Source organism: Lissotriton helveticus, chromosome 6 (assembly GCF_964261635.1).
Source record: "Lissotriton helveticus chromosome 6, aLisHel1.1, whole genome shotgun sequence".
In the NCBI taxonomy this organism is placed as follows: Eukaryota; Metazoa; Chordata; class Amphibia; order Caudata; family Salamandridae; genus Lissotriton; species Lissotriton helveticus.
In genome coordinates, this window is record NC_136067.1 from 1,173,024,608 (window position 1) to 1,173,042,840 (window position 18,233).

At 45.5% G+C, this 18,233-nt stretch overlaps 1 protein-coding gene across 1 annotated transcript in view; it reads right to left on the minus strand.

The window, feature by feature from the left end:
• Positions 1-18,233, minus strand: part of LOC144762633 (uncharacterized) — a 676,873-nt gene that overhangs the window by 606,884 nt on the left and 51,756 nt on the right. The window contains exon 2 of the mRNA XM_078647868.1: positions 11,827-11,994. Coding sequence (XP_078503994.1) covers positions 11,827-11,994 — 168 coding nt within the window. The remainder of the gene's footprint in view (positions 1-11,826; positions 11,995-18,233) is intronic.

Sequence of the window (18,233 nt, forward strand, 5' to 3'; positions counted from 1 at the left end):
CAGATACGTTCTCTACTGATGAGGGAAGATATCCCGAAACCCGGGCCATGTCTCGGGTCTAGAGATTCTTGGGAACAACAAGTACATACTTGCACCTACTCAGGTGAACCACTCACGAACTTTACAGTCATTCTTCGAACTTCACGCACTTCATGTACCAGAGTGCCTAGGGGCGATCCGGAGGAGGGGCTAGCGGTGTGCGATCCATTGCGATGGTTTCTTACATTTTTACCAGTGTGCTTTGCCTGAACCACGCATCATCACAGGCTCCACACAAACCGCACCTACTTCAGTGCACCACAACTCATGAACCCTTTACGATAGAATGTTTTGTACCTCCTCCGGGTCGCCCCTAAGCACTCTGGTATGTGCAGTGCCTGAAGTTCGAAGAGTTACTGAAAGTTCGTAAGTGGTTCACCTATGTAGGTGCAAGTAGATACTTGCTGTTCCCCCGATCTCTAGACCCGGGACATGGCCCGGGTTTCGGGATATCTTCCCTCATCAGTAGAGAAAGTCAATAGGGGTGGAAGAGAAGGCCGCCTCGTAACCGTCACGGGCCTCGTTGCCCAGCACGCAGGTGCGTCGTCCAGAAGCTCGTCAGCTTGGGAGGCTCAAGGGAGCCCTTATATAGAAAAAACAGCAATTGACCGCACACCGCTAGCCCCTCCTCCGGGTCGCCCCTAAGCACTCTGGTATGTGCAGTACCTGAAGTTCGAAGAGTTACTGAAAGCTCGGAAGTGGTTCACCTATGTAGGTGCAAGTAGATACTTGCTGTTCCCCCGATCTCTAGACCCGGGACATGGCCCGGGTTTCGGGATATCTTCCTTCATCAGTAGAGAAAGTCAATAGGGGTGGAAGAGAAGGCCGCCTCGTAACCGTCACGGACCTCGTTGCCCAGCACGCAGGTGCGTCGTTCAGAAGCTCGCCAGCTTGGGAGGCTCAAGGGAGCCCTTATGTAGAAAAAACAGCAATGGACCGCACACCTCCAGCCCCTCCTCCGGGTCGCCCCTAAGCACTCTGGTATGTGTAGTGCCTGAAGTTCGAAGAGTTACTGAAAGTTCGTAAGTGGTTCACCTATGTAGGTGCAAGTAGATACTTGTTGTTCCCCCGATCTCAAGACCCGGGACATGGCCCGGGTTTCGGGATATCTTCCCTCATCAGTAGAGAAAGTCAAAAGGGGTGGAAGAGAAGGCCGCCTCGTAACCGTCACGGGCCTCGTTGCCCAGCACGCAGGTGCGTCGTCCAGCCAGAAGCTCGTCAGCTTGGGAGGCTCAAGGGAGCCCTTATGTAGAAAAAACAGCAATGGACCGCACACGCTAGCCCCTACTCCGGGTCGCCCCTAAGCACTCTGGTATGTGCAGTGCCTGAAGTTCGAAGAGTTACTGAAAGTTCGTAAGTGGTTCACCTATGTAGGTGCAAGTAGATACTTGTTGTTCCCCCGATCTCTAGGTTACTTGGCGCCCATCTTCTCCACCCCAGATACGTTCTCTACTGATGAGGGAAGATATCCCGAAACCCGGGCCATGTCTCGGGTCTAGAGATTCTTGGGAACAACAAGTACATACTTGCACCTACTCAGGTGAACCACTCACGAACTTTACAGTCATTCTTCGAACTTCACGCACTTCATGTACCAGAGTGCCTAGGGGCGATCCGGAGGAGGGGCTAGCGGTGTGCGATCCATTGCGATGGTTTCTTAAATTTTTACCAGTGTGCTTTGCCTGAACCACGCATCATCACAGGCTCCACACAAACCGCACCTACTTCAGTGCACCACAACTCATAAACCCTTTACGATAGAATGTTTTGTACATTATTTCACATTCAATGTTCCTACCTTTGTACAACACAAGTCATAAACCGTTATGATTACTTATCTGTATATGATATCATGATTGCTATTCTACTTGTTACCAACAACAGCGTAATAAAATGGAGTTGAATACACGTGCCGGTACCCACTTCAACTATCTATCTGTGTCTGTGTATTTATTATGTTTGTAAAATGCTGCTCCTCCACCCTACCACTTTACATTGTGCTATAAATAGCGTATGCAACCAACTTACCTGTGACAGTCAGTGTGGGCTATTCCTCTTTTTTTTTTTTTTAAAGTATATTTATATAGCGCAAAATCAACCCAAAACTATACCAGCTATTTACATGAGCACCATATTTACAATACATTTTCAGGCACGCGTAAATTACATCATTATTCTACAATAACAGGATGTGCATGCAACTCCTAGACTCGAACACTGATTTTCAGCATCAAGTTGTACAGTAAACCTGAATGACCACATACGTATATCATATACGTTTCATCCCTACCACCCGGAGTCAGGAGTAGGTAATTTGCGCACTTGCTACCTACCTTGGAAGTGGTAGCCGTTTCTCAGGCTCCCACTCCGGACTCGGACTCCCACTCTGTCTAATGGGCTAGAAATCCAAAGACCCTACAGGAAACAGACTTTACGTCTTGTACCAAGTTGTCAACTTGCTCAAATCTTCTTTCATATACAGAGCCACTTTAATTCTTCTTCCAAGTTAAGCGACAGGAAATGTCAACTTGCTCATTCCAATTACAGGGCATCGTAAGAGCCCTGTGTTCTTATTTTTTGTAAGTACGTCACCAAGTCGGGAGTGTGTAGTTTGCGCTTCTGCAGCCTTCCTTGCATGTGGCTGACGTTTCTTAGACTCCCTCTACGGACTCATACTTTACAATTCCTTTTTTCCTTATTTAGCATTCGTTTAGAATAAAAAGCTTAACAAAGCCACTTTAATTCTTCTTCAAAGTTGCTAAGCAACATGAAATAGCAACTTGCTTATTCCAATTACAGGGCCTCTTAAGAGCCCCGTGTTATTTTTTGTAAGCACGTCACCGAGTCGGGAGTGTGTAGTTTGCGCTTCTGCAGCCTTCCTTGCAGTGGCTGACGTTTCTCAGGCTCCCTCTACGAACTCATACTTACAATTCCTTTTTACCTTATTTAATAGCCTGCAAATCCAAACACCCTACAGGAAACAGACTTTATATCTTGTTCCAAGTTGTCAACTTCCTCAAATCTTCTTTCATATTTCACCATGGTAGGCACAGAAAGTAGCATCGAAAGTTGATAGTGGAGACATCTGAACGTATCGTTGTCTCCAGGAGGACGTGCCCTCATGCCCCAGTTTGCAGATCCTTACATAACTCAACATCCAGACCCAGATATTTGAATAAGTTCTACATTTTGTTTTTTTATTCTTTTTATTTTATTAACAAAAATACAGTAGGTGGCGGTGATCACTATCAGGCTAATAACATTCACATGTGCATCTCGGGGAATCACATTACATACATAATACATTTAGTGCAGAAGATGTTCAGAATAGTGCATCCCAATACCTTTACAATGTGAGCGGTTCGTCAGTTGGAACAGTTCGGGGGGTTCGCAAATATTGCCTCTGTAGTCATTTCAGTTGGACCACACTTCTATCCATTTCCGCGGACATCCACGTGCCACAAAAACCGTTTCTTCCCGGAGCATACACCAGTCAATCTCAGTCTTCCAGGATCCCAATCTAGGAGGTCCGGTTGGCCCCCAATGCCTGGCAATTACGTTTAGCGATGGTAAATCCCAGTGTCGCCCATAGCCTTCCCCGTGGTGGCAGATCTGTGGGTTCCCAGATGTTTAGGAGGCACCTCTTTGCTTCCACTCGTAGTTCCACCCCCCATACCTCCTGCATACAACGGGTCACTCGGGTCCAGTAATTCCTAATCAGTGGGCATTTCCACAATATACGGAAATATGTCCCAACCTCTCCACATCCCCTCCTACAAAGCCCATCCGCACTCCGGCCCATTCGCTGCAGTCTAGTACATGAGAGATATACTCGGTGCAGATTTTTCCGCTGAATTAGCCACAGCCTGGCCGATATGGCTACCTCCTTAAGGGAGGCAAGTGCATTCCCCCATTCCTCCAAGTCTATTTCCAGCCCATCCGCTTCCCATTTCCCTTTGAGGGGCAGCAGCAGGTCTGGGGAGTTGTTAATGATTTTTTTTATATGTGAGTGAGATGGCGTGTTCGGGGAGGTGGCCATCTAGGAGTCTATCCTCCAAGGGGGAGTAGGCAAGGGGCTGTGTTCCCGCAGGGATGTTCGCCTGGAGGGAGTGCCTAACCTGTAAGTATCTGAAGTACTCTGTGTGGGCCAGTTCGTACGTGCGTTGGAGTGATGCGAAGGACACCACGCCCTCCGGGCCCCACAGGTCCCGAATGCGGGAGATGCCGATGAGGTCCCAGTTTCGGAACCCCTTGGTGCGGCCCAGCGTTCCTAACTTCTCTGAGACCCACAGGGGGGTAGCCATCGTGAGGCTGTCAGCCCATCCCAACTTTCGCTGCACAATGCGCCACAGCTGTACCGAGTGTTGCGTGGGTCCAGTGAGTTGATACCGACCAGGCCTAGAATAGGGCGCCGCCTTGAAGTTTCCCCCCGGCAAAAGCCAGCGATCCATGCCATACCCTGGGTAGTTACCGTCACAGTATGTGCCTTGATTGATGGCTGCGAGGTGGGCAGCCCAGTAGTATTTACGGATGTCTGGGAGCGCTATGCCTCCGTCAAACCACCCCAGGGTCAATTTTTGGAGGGATATACGAGGTGCTCCAGGCCACAACAGCTCCCTCTGGGTGGCCTCAATGGACGTAAAATATGAGTGCGGGACCAGGTCCGGATAGTTCAGTTATACATTTTTTGAGGATTTTACATTCAAAATTGCAGACCTTTATTCACATTGATTTACACCTTCTTCACCTCAAACAGAAGCCACGAGACACCAAAAAGGTTATGCACTGTAGACTAACCTATAAACAGGCAGTAAGGCGGAGAAAGAATGCGATCCAGACCGAGACATGGGAAGAACTCAGGGGAGCGGCTGAAAATAGAGACCTTTCAGCCTTTTGGAAGATAGTCAATAGCCCCTGCTTTCAGGATGGTAATAGCCCACAGATAACGTCTAATGTACTCCCGGAGCAGTGGGTGGAACATTTTAGAGTTTTGTATAACAGAGGAACCACCGGAGCCGAAGAACACATGGTATATGGGGGGGGCGACAGAGAGGCCCTAGTATTCACACTGAAGGAGATAGTGGAGGGTATAAAGGGTTTGACTCGTAACAAGGCGCCAGGGCTGGATGGGATTCCGCCGGATCTCTTCTTAAGTGAGGTAGATCTGTGGGGGCCTATCCTAACAAGAGTAATAAACGAGGCTATAGTTACGGGATTACCACACTCCTGGTCGGCAGCCATAATAGTGCCAATTGTTAAAAAGGGGAGCAGGGATAACCCCCAGTGCTACCGCCCCATCTCCCTGATAGACGTATCAGCGAAGGTCTTGGGAAGAGTCATCTTGAACCGCCTGATGAGTTGGGAAGAGGAACATCATATTCTCTCGGATGTGCAGTATGGATTTCGGGCATGTAGATCCACCACTGACCAATGCCTGAATCTATATCTGCTGGTAACAAAATATACAGTGGCCAGTAAGGCAAAGGTCTATTTAGCATTTATGGACCTAGCTGCCGCTTTCGATTGTGTGAATAGGGAGAAGCGATGGATCATAATGTCAAAATCGGGGGTAGATAATGACCTGATTAATATACTGAGATCCCTACATCACAACACATCTGCAAGAGTGAGGTACAATTTAGAGGTACAAAGTGAACTTGAGTGGAAATTATTATGAATACATTCAATAAATAAATACAATAAATAAATACAGTGTCCCTATGCATTGTGTCAAGTGCTTTATTTAAGACTAGCAGCCCGTCCTGACGTTGTCCGGGTGTGAATTGCTGCCGGCCAGTAGTATATTGTTTTGTAGGATTTCGTTTTGATAACATTTCTTATCTGTGACAGGCCTGTGAAACGCTCCGATTCACAGTGCACTGCTGATGCACTTAAGAGTGCGCGTTCAGTACTGTGTGAACTCGAGTTTCCCTACTTTATTTTTCCTAGCAATATTATATAGCGCGAACTCGACAACATGGCATGAGCACAATTTACATTACAGAAGAACACATTCATTTGTGGTAGGCACGGGGAGACAAAGCGATTTGCCTGGAATCACAGGATGTTGAGCTGATGCCGAGATTCAAACATAGCTCCCCAGCTCTAAAGTTCGCAATTCTAGAACTTGTGGCGGGAGGTGTGTCTAAAAGTTTATGTCGGTGCTGGCCATCAATGAGAGAGACCTGTGCATTTTTCAAATCGGTGGTGAAAAAATATGAGTATGTTGCTGGAGATGTGGCCCGCCATGCCACCAATGTACTTACCGGGGGAGGGTAAACACCCATTATTCTGCAACTTTCTATCCGCATACCATCACTCCGCATACTTTCATTACGAAAGTACCATGACTCCGCAATGCCATTATAACGCATGGCATTACATTTTGTATGCTTTTACCACGCATACATTTACAACGAAATTCGTTGTAAATGCATGAATGGTAAAAGCATGTTTTTTTTTTAATGTTTGGATAAGGTAAGTATGGGTATAGGGGTATATGTTTTGGGGTACTGAGGTATATGTTTTGGGGTGTTTGGGTATTTTAAGGGTTCAGATATAGTTTTGGGTTATGGGGTACAGGGGTAGTTTTAGGGTTTAGGGATAGGTATGGGTTTTGGAGTACAGGGGTATTTTTAGGGTTCAGGGCTAGGTTTGGGTTTTGGGGTATAGGGGTATTTTTAGGGTTCAGGGGTAGGTTTGGGTTTTGGGGTACAGGGGTATTTTAAGGGTTCAGGGCTAGGTTTGGATTTTGGAGTACAGGGGTATTTTTAGGGTTCAGGGCTAGGTTTTGGGGTACAGGGGTATTTTAGGGTTCAGGAGTAGGTTTGGGTTTTGGGGTACAGGGTTATTTGTATGGTTCAGGGCTAGGTTTTGGGTTATGGGGTACAGGGGTAGTTTTAGGGTTTAGGGATAGGTATGGGTTTTGGGGTACAGGGGTATTTTTAGGGTTCAGGGCTGGTTTTGGGGTATAGGGGTATTTTTAGGGTTCAGGGGTAGGTTAGGGTTTTGGGGTACAGGGGTATTTTAGGGTTCAGGGGTAGGTTTGGGTTTTGGGGTACAGGGTTATTTTTATGGTTCAGGGCTAGGTTTGGGTTTTGGGGTACAGGGGTATTTGTAGGGTTCAGGGGTAGGTTTGGGTTTTGGGGTACAGGGGTATTTTAAGGGTTCAGGGCTAGGTTTGGGTTTTGGGGTACAGGAGTATTTTAGGGTTCAGGGGTAGGTTTGGGTTTTGGGGTATAGGGGTATTTTTAGGGTTCAGGGCTAGGTGTACAGGGGTATTTTTAGGGTTCAGGGCTAGGTTTGGGTTTTGGGGTACAGGGGTATTTTTAGGGTTCAGGGGTAGGTTTAGGTTTTGGGGTACAGGGGTATTTTAAGGGTTCAGGGCTAGGTTTGGATTTTGGGGTACAGGGGTATTTTTAGGGTTCAGGGCTAGGTTTGGGTTTTGGGGTACAGGGTTATTTTAGGATTCTGGGGTAGGTTTGGGTTTTGGGGTACAGGGTTATTTTTATGGTTCAGGGCTAGGTTTGGGGTACAGGGGTATTTGTAGGGTTCAGGGGTAGGTTTGGGTTTTGGGGTACAGGGGTATTTTAAGGGTTCAGGGCTAGGTTTGGGTTTTGGGGTACAGGGGTATTTTTAGGGTTTAGGGATAGGTTTGGGTTTTGGGGTACAGGGTATATTTATAGGGTTAAGATGGGTTAGTGTTTAAGGGTGTTGGGGTATTTTAAGGAGTAAGGGTGGGTTATGATTATGTGGTGATGGGGTATTTAAAGGGAGCAGGGTGGACACCCGGAGCTGGAATGTACAGAACCTGTGAAGAAAAAACAATGAAATATTGGGCACAATGCTCGCTTTTTTTTTCCCGCACACGCCCACGCCCCCAGCACACGCCCACAGCACACGATATGAGACATGGCATGAAGGGCGGAACGTACCACACGCCCCCAGCATTTTTCACGCCCACAGCACAACGCAGACACGCCCACAAGGGACTACTTTGCTGGCACGGTTCTTTTACCTTTTAAATGTATATGGTGGGCGTCTGCATAGCCTATGTCCTTCTGCTGCAACTGCCCTTTCCAACGCTGTATTGGGTGTTGTGATTGGTGCTGTGGTTCCTGAGATTACCCGCCTCAAAGGTTTGGGCTCTCTCTTTATTATATTAGTATGGATTTGCAGAAATATGGTCCCTTTCATTGTCATGACACACAAAGCCAGACAAGAATGAACAGTGCAACTCAAGCGCATTATAGAATGGTACAAAGCATCTAATTTCATGATTGGGTATTAGGATGGCAGACAGAGATCACATATAAAGTGATTCCCGAACCGTCTTACTTTTTCTCTTAAAGGGTTGGTAGGGTCTTTCCAAGAGGATTTGAATATTTGAAAGGGAAAAGTAGGAGGTGAAGAACAGAGGTTGGAGGTTACATCTCAGGATGCAAAAATGGATGAAAAGGATGGTCCAAAGTCTGCATGTACAATGGCCAGTGGAGGCGTTTTGAGGGCGGGTACACTCAAGGTGGTGTATAATATGCAATATCTAGTGGCGGTACCACCACACACACAAAGTGAGCAAGGACAGATAAAATGATGGATTGTATGTGCTTGGACTATGAGGAGAAGACACTGGAAGAGAACCAGGTCAAGTGCAGAGATTTAATAGATAAGGCATAGCAAAGGAGGTGGCAACAAGGGGCAGGAGGGTCCATGAGTGGTGGAGGCGGGGTTTCTTAATCCGTGTCCTACCTACTGTGTTGCAAGCTTGAGACAGTGACGACCACAGCCCCTTACTTTGTCCCCCCCATTACGTTGTCAATTAGGGTGGAGGGAAATAGAAAGGAGTAAAGTACATGTCTATAGATGTACTGGTATGTGCAGGACACTGGATCAAGCACTAAAGAACCAAGGTCAGATATAAAAGACGATACACAAAAGGCTGCACAAATAGGACGGCGGATCATGTACACAAACTGGTAAGTCAGCAAAAGAACAAGGCTAAGAACACTGCAACAAACGGACGCGACACTGTAGAACTGATTGGCATAAGAGGTAGAAGAATACTGTAAAAAAATGCCAGGTTCAAATACAGAAAAGAGGAAAAAGATATCATATATGATGACAAACACACTGGGGTAACGCTCTGTTGTCCAACACAGAAAAGATCGTGCAGAAATTATATGTTAGAATGTTTAAGGAGCTGCAAAGGGGGTACACAAATAAATAAAATATAAATATAATAATACAATTTTAAAAATAGGCCTGTATAAGCTCCCTTCTGATTTAGAGGGTACACAAAACTACACTTTCAAGAAGCCCCGGGGGTGGCAGTCCCGGGGCTGGGGGGACGCAGAGCCCCCCCTCAATTAATATTTTAAAGCCCCGGGGGGTGGTGGTCCCCGGGGCTTGGGGGGCCTAAGAGCCCCCCACACATACATTTACTGTGGTGGAGCCGTGAGCCCCCCGCACATATATCTTAAAAAACGCCCCAGGGGGTGGCCCCTCTGGGCCCCCATTATAATAAACTACATTGCCCTCAGGACTTGGCCCCCCCGGGGGCTAATTAGCACTAAAGCGGGCTTCGGGGTTTTTTTCCCCACGCGATACGCGTATCCTACGTGCATCCTGCGATTTAAAAAATATTTTTTTTAAAGTTTTGGCCTTGGGGGTCCTTGTGGGACGCCCTGAGCAGGCCTAGGGGGTCAGGGTGTTTCTACCCTGCCCCCTTTGCGTCTTTTGCGCACTTGTTTTTCAGTTTTCTTGTGCCTCGGTTCTACAGAGACACAAGATGGCTGTCAACACTTCCTGGTTTGGAGTGTTGACAGACAGTTGACAGCCAATTAGCATGCAGCTCGTGCTCGTAAGGGTAATCCTCGGACGGTACTTCGTCCATAGATATATCTATGATTTTACTTTTGATTTTCTCAGGAACTACTGCACGGATTTGCACCATTTAACAAAAAGCGTCATCTGCGAAACCAAACTCTACCTTTTTGCCAAATTTTGTGTAATTCCGTTCAGCAGTTCAGGCTGTAGCCCGTCTGAAAGGTCCCTATGGAAAATTGCATGGGGAAAACACATTTTGGGGCCCCCTTTTTTCTCGGCCCCCGCTTCACAAATCACCCCCAAACTTTCAGGGAAGGAGCGGAGCTGAGCAGGCCATCTTCTTTGAGGCTTTCATGCACATTCATGAACCAGCGCCAAAGTTATTCCAAATAGAATGTTGCGGATTTCCTATGGAAACTAGGTCCTAACTATAACTACCTACTGGCGACCGCCAGTAGGTAATATACACACACACACAGATGCATACATGTATATGTATGTTTGAATATCTCTCTATACATATATAAAATCCCCTTGCCACCCAAAAACCCATACCCACCCTAAACTCTAAAAATACCCTTACCACCCAAAAACCCATACCCACCCTAAACCCTAAAAATGCCCTTAACACCCAAAATCCTATACCCTACCTAAAATCTTAAAATGCCCTTACCACCCAAAAACCCATACCCACCCGAACCTGTAAAAACCTATATATAACGTAGTAATTGCCTGTACCTACCCAGAAAACGTTTACCACGCATATGCCTTTAGAAAATTAAAATAAATAATACTTACTTTTAAAACATTTACCACCCATATGCCATTATCATTCATGTCTTTAGAACAAAATTTGTTGTAAAGGCATGCATGGTACAGGCATAATAATGGTGAAGCAAAAACAAGGAGATGATGGCCGGAGCACAGAAACGTTTCCAACACTCACTCCCAGTCACAGATCTGGGTTAAATCCATCATCATTCTTTAGCTCACTTCACCACCCCAGTTCAGACCCAGCTATATGCAAAACTGTCATGATCCTGCACCTCATGGGATCAGTTTAGCCTGAACTGCCAAGTCTGGTCTTCCCTGGACCGAAAACAAGCATTCTGGGACAGGCTTCGGGGTAACACCCTCATCAGCCAGGCTAGTTTGAATCTATGGGTAAAGTGAGCAAGTAACCCAAGTCTGGGCATACCCTGCCAACTTTGGTCGAACAAAGCAAACACAAGGAGATGATGGACGGATATCTGAAACTTTTCAGACACTAATGTTCCGAACTATTTGATGCTTACAAGATACAGAAAGCGATAAGTATAAAAATATGGCAGAAGAAGCTTCACATGGTTTGTGCAGGACTGCCAGATAGGAAGACATGTTCATAGGATATAAGGTAAAGAGACAAAGAAAAAGTTATAGATGGAAATGCTTAGACCAAATATTTATAACCTCTTGATAATCTCAGAAAATTCCTCTGGGTAGCATTGCATTCCTAACTGATGTGAACAAAGTCTGATACGGATATGGTTGGTCCCCTTACACAGTGGCACTGCAGAGCTAAAATGATGGAATTGAATGCTACCCAAAGTCATTACTTGTGTTTAAAGGTTGACTTTCTCATGTACATCTATCCCTTTTACTGTATCTTGTATTGTGCTTACAAACCCACACCTTTTATTTTGTCCCTCTAAATTATTAAGACATAATGTAAAAAATGAACAGCTAGTGTATTAAAGAATGACTAATTTGAGATACTGCCAACAAAAAAAGTGTTAAGAGCAAATTACTATTATTCCCTTTTGTTGTAATGGAGTGCTATGTATTTGTTTTGATATTTATTTTTTGGGCACGTTTAACTAATCAAATAAAATGTGTTTCTCTATGCCAGACTATAAAAACATACGAATGACAACTATTTTTGCTTCAGAAATGCAAAAACATTTTAGAAAATGTCTAACTTACTTTCAAAAATTGTTCCAATTTCGGTGTTCACGAATGGCAACTCTGCCAACCAACTTATGTCAGCAGAAGCAGGTGCCCCCAACTTCTGTTTCTTCTTTCTTTGTCTGCATTTCTTCGTTTTCTTTCGTTTCTTTTCCTCCGTTGACTTTTTTAGTTCTTCAGATGCATCTAAAAAATAGATATTGTACATTGAACGACAGATTTATGAATGAATACCGGAGGTTTTGTGAAGTGTTCTTGACCATGAAAGGTATCAAGGTGCTCTGAATACATGGGCTTTTAGTCGGGAACAGATTAAGAGTTCGCGGAATATTTCACCATAATGTTACGTTTGCATGTATCAGTAGCACTACCAAATGGGACCTCGTTTTCTCAAAAATACAGCTCTTCAAGACAACACCCAAGACATGAAGCGAAATGTGGCAAAGAGCATGTATGGAGTTAAGGCTTGAAGCCTGCTCGTTCCGCTACGCCACCTCCCGGTGTAAATTTAAGACCTATGTAGACAATTGATGTCACTGCGATGCATGGAACAGTAAGAGGAAGATAAGTTCATGAGGATCCTTCCAAAGAGAAGACACTGTAACTCGTGATTAGGCAACTCCATTATGGATCTCTTGCACGTCTTAGAGGAGTAATCACTATCTTCAAGAGTACCAGGGACAAGAAGTTAAGCTCCACTATAGAATAAGATATGGAACTGCTTATTTGATCCCAGGACAAAAATCCCTTGTCTCTGTTTCATGCATGCCTCATGCTACTTGCGGCAAATGGCATGGCCCAATAGGAGGAATACTGAAAGAGGAGTTGTTACTGGCAGATTAACTCTAACAACACATACATGAGACATAAAATAATCATACACCTCACTCAAAGTTGCAACATTATAAAAGAGTTATTTTGATTTGATCATACACCGAGGTGGTTATGTAGCCAGTGGTAAAAATCTCGCCTTGCCATAGGTATGAAAATCATAAGGTACGAATATCCCAAGTTAGCAATCTGCAGTGAACTCCTACCATTTTGGACTCAAATTTGTCAGTTCTTCCGGAAGATTAACAAATACGCTTTTGGCAAGTCTGCTGAGATCATTATGTTAGGAACAGATTTAGCATCATTATCACTAAGAATATTCTGGCATGCGACTAAATAAGGAGCGCTGCAGCACAGTTTGACAGATGGTACTCATATTTTCTCTGGAGCTCCAATGCGGTGAACTAAACGTCACTGAGCAGAATAGTTGGACCACAGTGGCTCCTTGTCTTGATGGAAATGACAGCTAATTGTTAGCTTCCATTGATGCTGTACTCCCACCTTTGTATTTTAATCTACATTGGTGTTTTTTTAAATATTTTGTTATTAGGTTCTCTGCTATGGTTTGTTTTTTGTTAGATGAAAACAATGTAGGAGAAGAGAAACGCAAATGTGAGATTCATGAATAAGACACTCATACGTCTTACATGTATATCTTTCACATAGCCTACTGATCCTAGTTTTGGCCCAAGATGACATTGGTGTGACACCAACCTGCATAGGTAGCAGCATTTTATTTTGAGGTAAAGCGTCTAAAGAGGTGGGCCTTTTGCATTAGTATTCTATAAGACAGCGTTGAAAGCTCAAAACGATAACTGAAACAATGATCCTCCTTTGATTGTAGGTTGCTACATCATCCAAAGAGGTTGTGTATCAAAATATCAAGGCTGTGAATACCGACCTACTAGAATATCAACTATAAATATATTGTCATGGTAAGTATAAACAGTTATGGCTAGATGTATTGATCTGTTTAAATGTAATATTAAGCTCTGGGGCCACATCCTTACTTTGCTTTTTAAAGCCCGCCAAGACCAGGGATTTTTATCCACCTGGCCTGAGTCGCTTATTGTCCCCATATTCAAGAAGGGTGATCGTAACAACCCAGCGCAATACAGGCCCATCTCTCTTTTGGGCTGCCTGGTTAAGGTGGCTGGTGGCATGCTTTTAGGATGACTTGAGGACTGGGCTGAAACAAATAAGATCCTCTCAGACCTACAGTATGGGTTTAGGGCTGGGCTGGAAATCTTAGAGCAGGCCATTATTCTAGATTTAGTAATTGGCAAATATGTGCATATGAAAGGTGGCAATCTGTTTTTAGTTTTTATAGATTTATCTTCTGTGTTTGATTTGGTAGTTCATGATAAGTTATGGGTAACCATGGCCAATATGGGCGTGAACTGCACCATTGTGAACTTCCTTAGAGATTTGTACGCCCAAGTCAGAGGTTGAGAACGCTATGGCCTTAACGGCACTTGTACTGAGCCTTTCAACCCCTTGCCTGCTTATGACAGAACCACGCCGTCATGAGCCACGGGCGGCGTGTGCTCATGACCGCGTGGTTCCATCATGCTGCGGCCGCTCCGCCCACGTGGCATTAATTCCCCGCCTGTGCAGGCGAATTAATGAGCGGGCGGGCCGTGACAGAAGCACGCCGTCATGAGCACAGGCCGCCCGTGGCTCATGACGGCGTGGTTCCGTCACGAGCACCGAAGCGCCGTGGCCAAGGGGTTAAAATAGGAAGAGGGGTACGCCAGGGATGTGTAATGGCCCCCTTACTGTTCAATCTCTCCATTAATAACGTAGGCGACACACTGGCAAGCAAATGTGCTGACCTACCTCAGGTGGGTCACCGGCCTATACCAGAGCTATTTTATGCCGATGATGCTGTGTTAATGGCCCGCACTCCCAGTGCCCTCCAGCGTCTGGTGGACGAGTTTGCTCAGTTCATTCGAAACCTTGGGCTAAAAATCAATATAGGCAAAACCTTCGCGATGGAGGTCGGGAAGAAGGCCACTCGTTGCTGTGACATTGTTATTGAGGGCTCCACAATTCAGTACACAGAGTCATTGTCGTATCTGGGCATTGTCTTCAATCAATCGGCGTATTGGCAAGGGGCAATTAAGTCAAGGCAACTCGATGGCTCTATTAAGTTTTGCTAGACAACTTGGCTTTAAACATCCGAAGTAAATGATGACAATTTATGAGGCCAAATGTAGATCCTCTGCCATGTAGGGGGATGAGCTTTGGGGGCATGGAAAGATTGATATACTACAGCTTGAAGAAAATGCTTTCTTTAGGTCTCTCCTTGCTCTCCCGAAAAGTAGCCCACTCTGATCTAGGTGCCCCCTAAATGGCAGACTTGATCAGGATCCAGCCAGTGCTATTATGGCACAAAATATGGTCATCAGACCACACCACTCTAAATCGAGCCATAATTGTTGATTGCCAAAAATCATCATATGCCCTCATCACCCCGTGGCTCAAATATGTGCACAACTTTCTGACAGACCTCGGCCATCCCGAATATTTGAATCTTCCTGAGAGCCTAGTCAATGTACAAAGGAAAGCCTTGAAACTGAAATGCATCTCCTTACTGGAGGAAATCAGACTAGCGTCTGAAATCTGTAAACCAACTGTGCTGAGGAATCAATTGATTTTGACTAGTTCTTATATGCAAGCATATCTAGCCAATGTGTATAATCCACGTCACAGGTTTGTGTTAAACAGGTTTCGGTTGGATATTTTCCACCGCTTAATTAGCTTTCCTATTACTAACAACTGGTCACCAGACCTGGGGAACTGCACGTGTGATGATACCTCACCACAGAACACCATGCATACCGTGCTTTTCTGTAAACATTTTTCAGGGTTGAGACGGAAACACATTAAACCATTGTTATTACAGTTGTGTTTTAGACAATGCCGCCTGGCGTTTATTTATCTGCAAATCCTACTGAATATCTTTATTTGTGCTGTAATGTCACGTTTGTTGCTGGCCGTTATTAACTATAGGAAGCAGTTGTAAATAGTAATTATGTGATTGTGCAGTGATGATAGTTTCTTAATATTCTTTTTAATATTCTTGTTTTTATATAGAAGAATTGTTGTACTTTAGCGATTTTAAATTATTGACATGGATGTACTTCTGTAGCTTTTATGAGTCACTTTGTGACTTCGAATAAAGCTTATTTTGATTTGAATTTGATTTGATTAGGCAACTACATACGGCTCTCTTGCCCGTCTTAGAGGAGGGATCACAATTTTTAAGGGTACCAGGGACAAGAGCTTAAGTTACACTATAGAATAAGATATGTAACTACTTATTTGATCCCAGGACAAAAATGTATTGTCTCTGTTTCTTGCATGCTTCATGCTACTTGCGGCAAATGAAATGGCCTGATAGGAGGAATACTGAAAGAGGAGTTGTCAGGAGGGGTTAGGCCCATGAAAGGGAAAGGAGGAGGGTGGTAAGCCCTCCAGAGAGACTCCCTCAGAACCCCAAAACGCTAGAAAGGAGAAGATCCAGACCCACCCCACCTCTAGCAAGCCCAGTAAGATCCAGGGCTAAAGAAACTCTTAGACAACAGGCTGTGTATTGACCTCCAGCAGGCAGGGCACTACAGAGGGTTACCACTGGGCTGGCCAATGTATCATCTGAAGAGGACACCTCAAATGAGGAAGTCCTAATAACCTTTACCTGGGAAAGGGGTCCAGGTGGTAAGTTGGTGATCCCTGAGGGTGGTAGCAAGCACCTCCACTCCATTCAGATGAATGGTATCTCCACCACTGCCCTGAGAGACACCGGTGCCAGTCATACCGTAGTGGTTGACAGGTTAGGGTCCCCAGACCAGTATTTGCCAGGAGAAGTAAGGAGAATAAGAGTAATCCAAGGGGAGGTCACAACCAGACCTGTGGCCTTAGGGTCCCTAGAGAGAGGGGGTACCCTTAGCTGGCAGAGGGTGGTGGTCAGTACTGACCTCACCCTAGATTGCATACTAGGCAATTACCTCCCAGAAGAGGTACTGAACCCAGAAGGGGCAGTCGCCCAGAGTGCTGCCCAACCCAAGTATCTTGGAGATCCTGTTCCTACGGTTAAAAGACTTAGGCCCCCAGTAGAAAGGGGCGAAAGGTAAAGGGAGGCCACTCTTAGCAGGAGACCAAGGGCATTCTATCCCAATAAGGGAGAACCCCAAAGTTGGCACTGGCAAGGCCTCTCCTGACCCCCAAGATTTCCTGGAGAGTCAGGAGAGTCACCTCTGAACTGACAGACGAAAGAGTGGAGGAAGGATGTCTGCCATATGAAGTGGTTGCTTCCCCCATCTGAACAGTTAAAGAGCCTCCAAGGACCCACAGCCTCTGAGATACCCCATTCACCTTTCAGTGGAGAGCTCAGGATGTGGTTCTGGACAATGACAGCCGTTAGGAGCCTCTGCTGGGTGCTAGCGTTCATGGAAGCACTGTACTTTGCACAGGAGGCAGACTCCATGAAAAGAAGCCAATTAGGCCCCCTGACCCTGCTGGTCATGGTGGGGTTGCTCAAGTGTTTGCTGGCCAAGCTAGGTGTTGCACTAGCTGAAGAAGGGATATAAGAAGTGGCCACCACACTACCCATGGCAAAAGAGGATGAAGATAAAAACACAGCTTCAGCTAAGGTCCAGTTTACATTAGGTCCTGTAATAGTTGAGGTGGGTGAACTGCCCAGAGGAGTGACCCTGACAGAAAGATGTGAGGCAGAATAGGCCCTGCAATAGGTCAGCCAGTTTTACCTAAATCCTTCCTCGCTGGCAGGAAGACTCACCAACAGTGGGATTGAGTCTGAAGGGTGTGTTAACTAGAGGGCGGGGGAGCTTTGTAAGAAAACAGGCATTTTGCAGGTTCCCCCCCAATTTTTTTTTTTTTAAACTGTTTATGAAGATGAAAACAGACGTCGGAAAGACATTGTGCAGTTATGAATATTTGAGTTACAATGAGTAGCAAGTCAGCCGAGCAAAACAGATCATCATTACCCTCCCTCCTTTAACAAAAAATAGACCCCTTCACACATGACCCATTCCGTCTCAACGTTCATCATCAGATTCTCCAGCTGAGCTATCATCATCAGATTCAGGTATAGGATCACAGATATCTCCCCTGTAAGTATTCCAGGCAGTCCATATTTTAGTCCATTTTCGGGGGCATTTGCGATTAATATACACAGTTCTTTCAGGGATCATGGTAATGTCCATGTCCCTACACCAAGCCTCCAATGAGGGCAAATCCGCTGATCCCCATTTCTGCGCCACATTGCGTTTAGCCACCATGATGCCGAGCGTCACCCATATTTGCCCATATCTCGGTAGGCCATTGGGTTCCCAAACATTGAGGAGGTCTCTTCGAGGTTCAGGCAACATGGAAACGTTTAGAGTCTGTGACACTGTACGGAGGATCTTGCGCCAGAAGTCAGTTAGTACCAGACAATCCCAGATCGTATGAAAAAAGGAGCCCTCACTACCACATCCCCTTAGGCAAAACGGATGTTGTGCTCTTCCTATTTTGTGAAGCGTGTGTCGAGTGAGATATGTGCGATGTAGGACTTTAAGCTGGACAAGCCG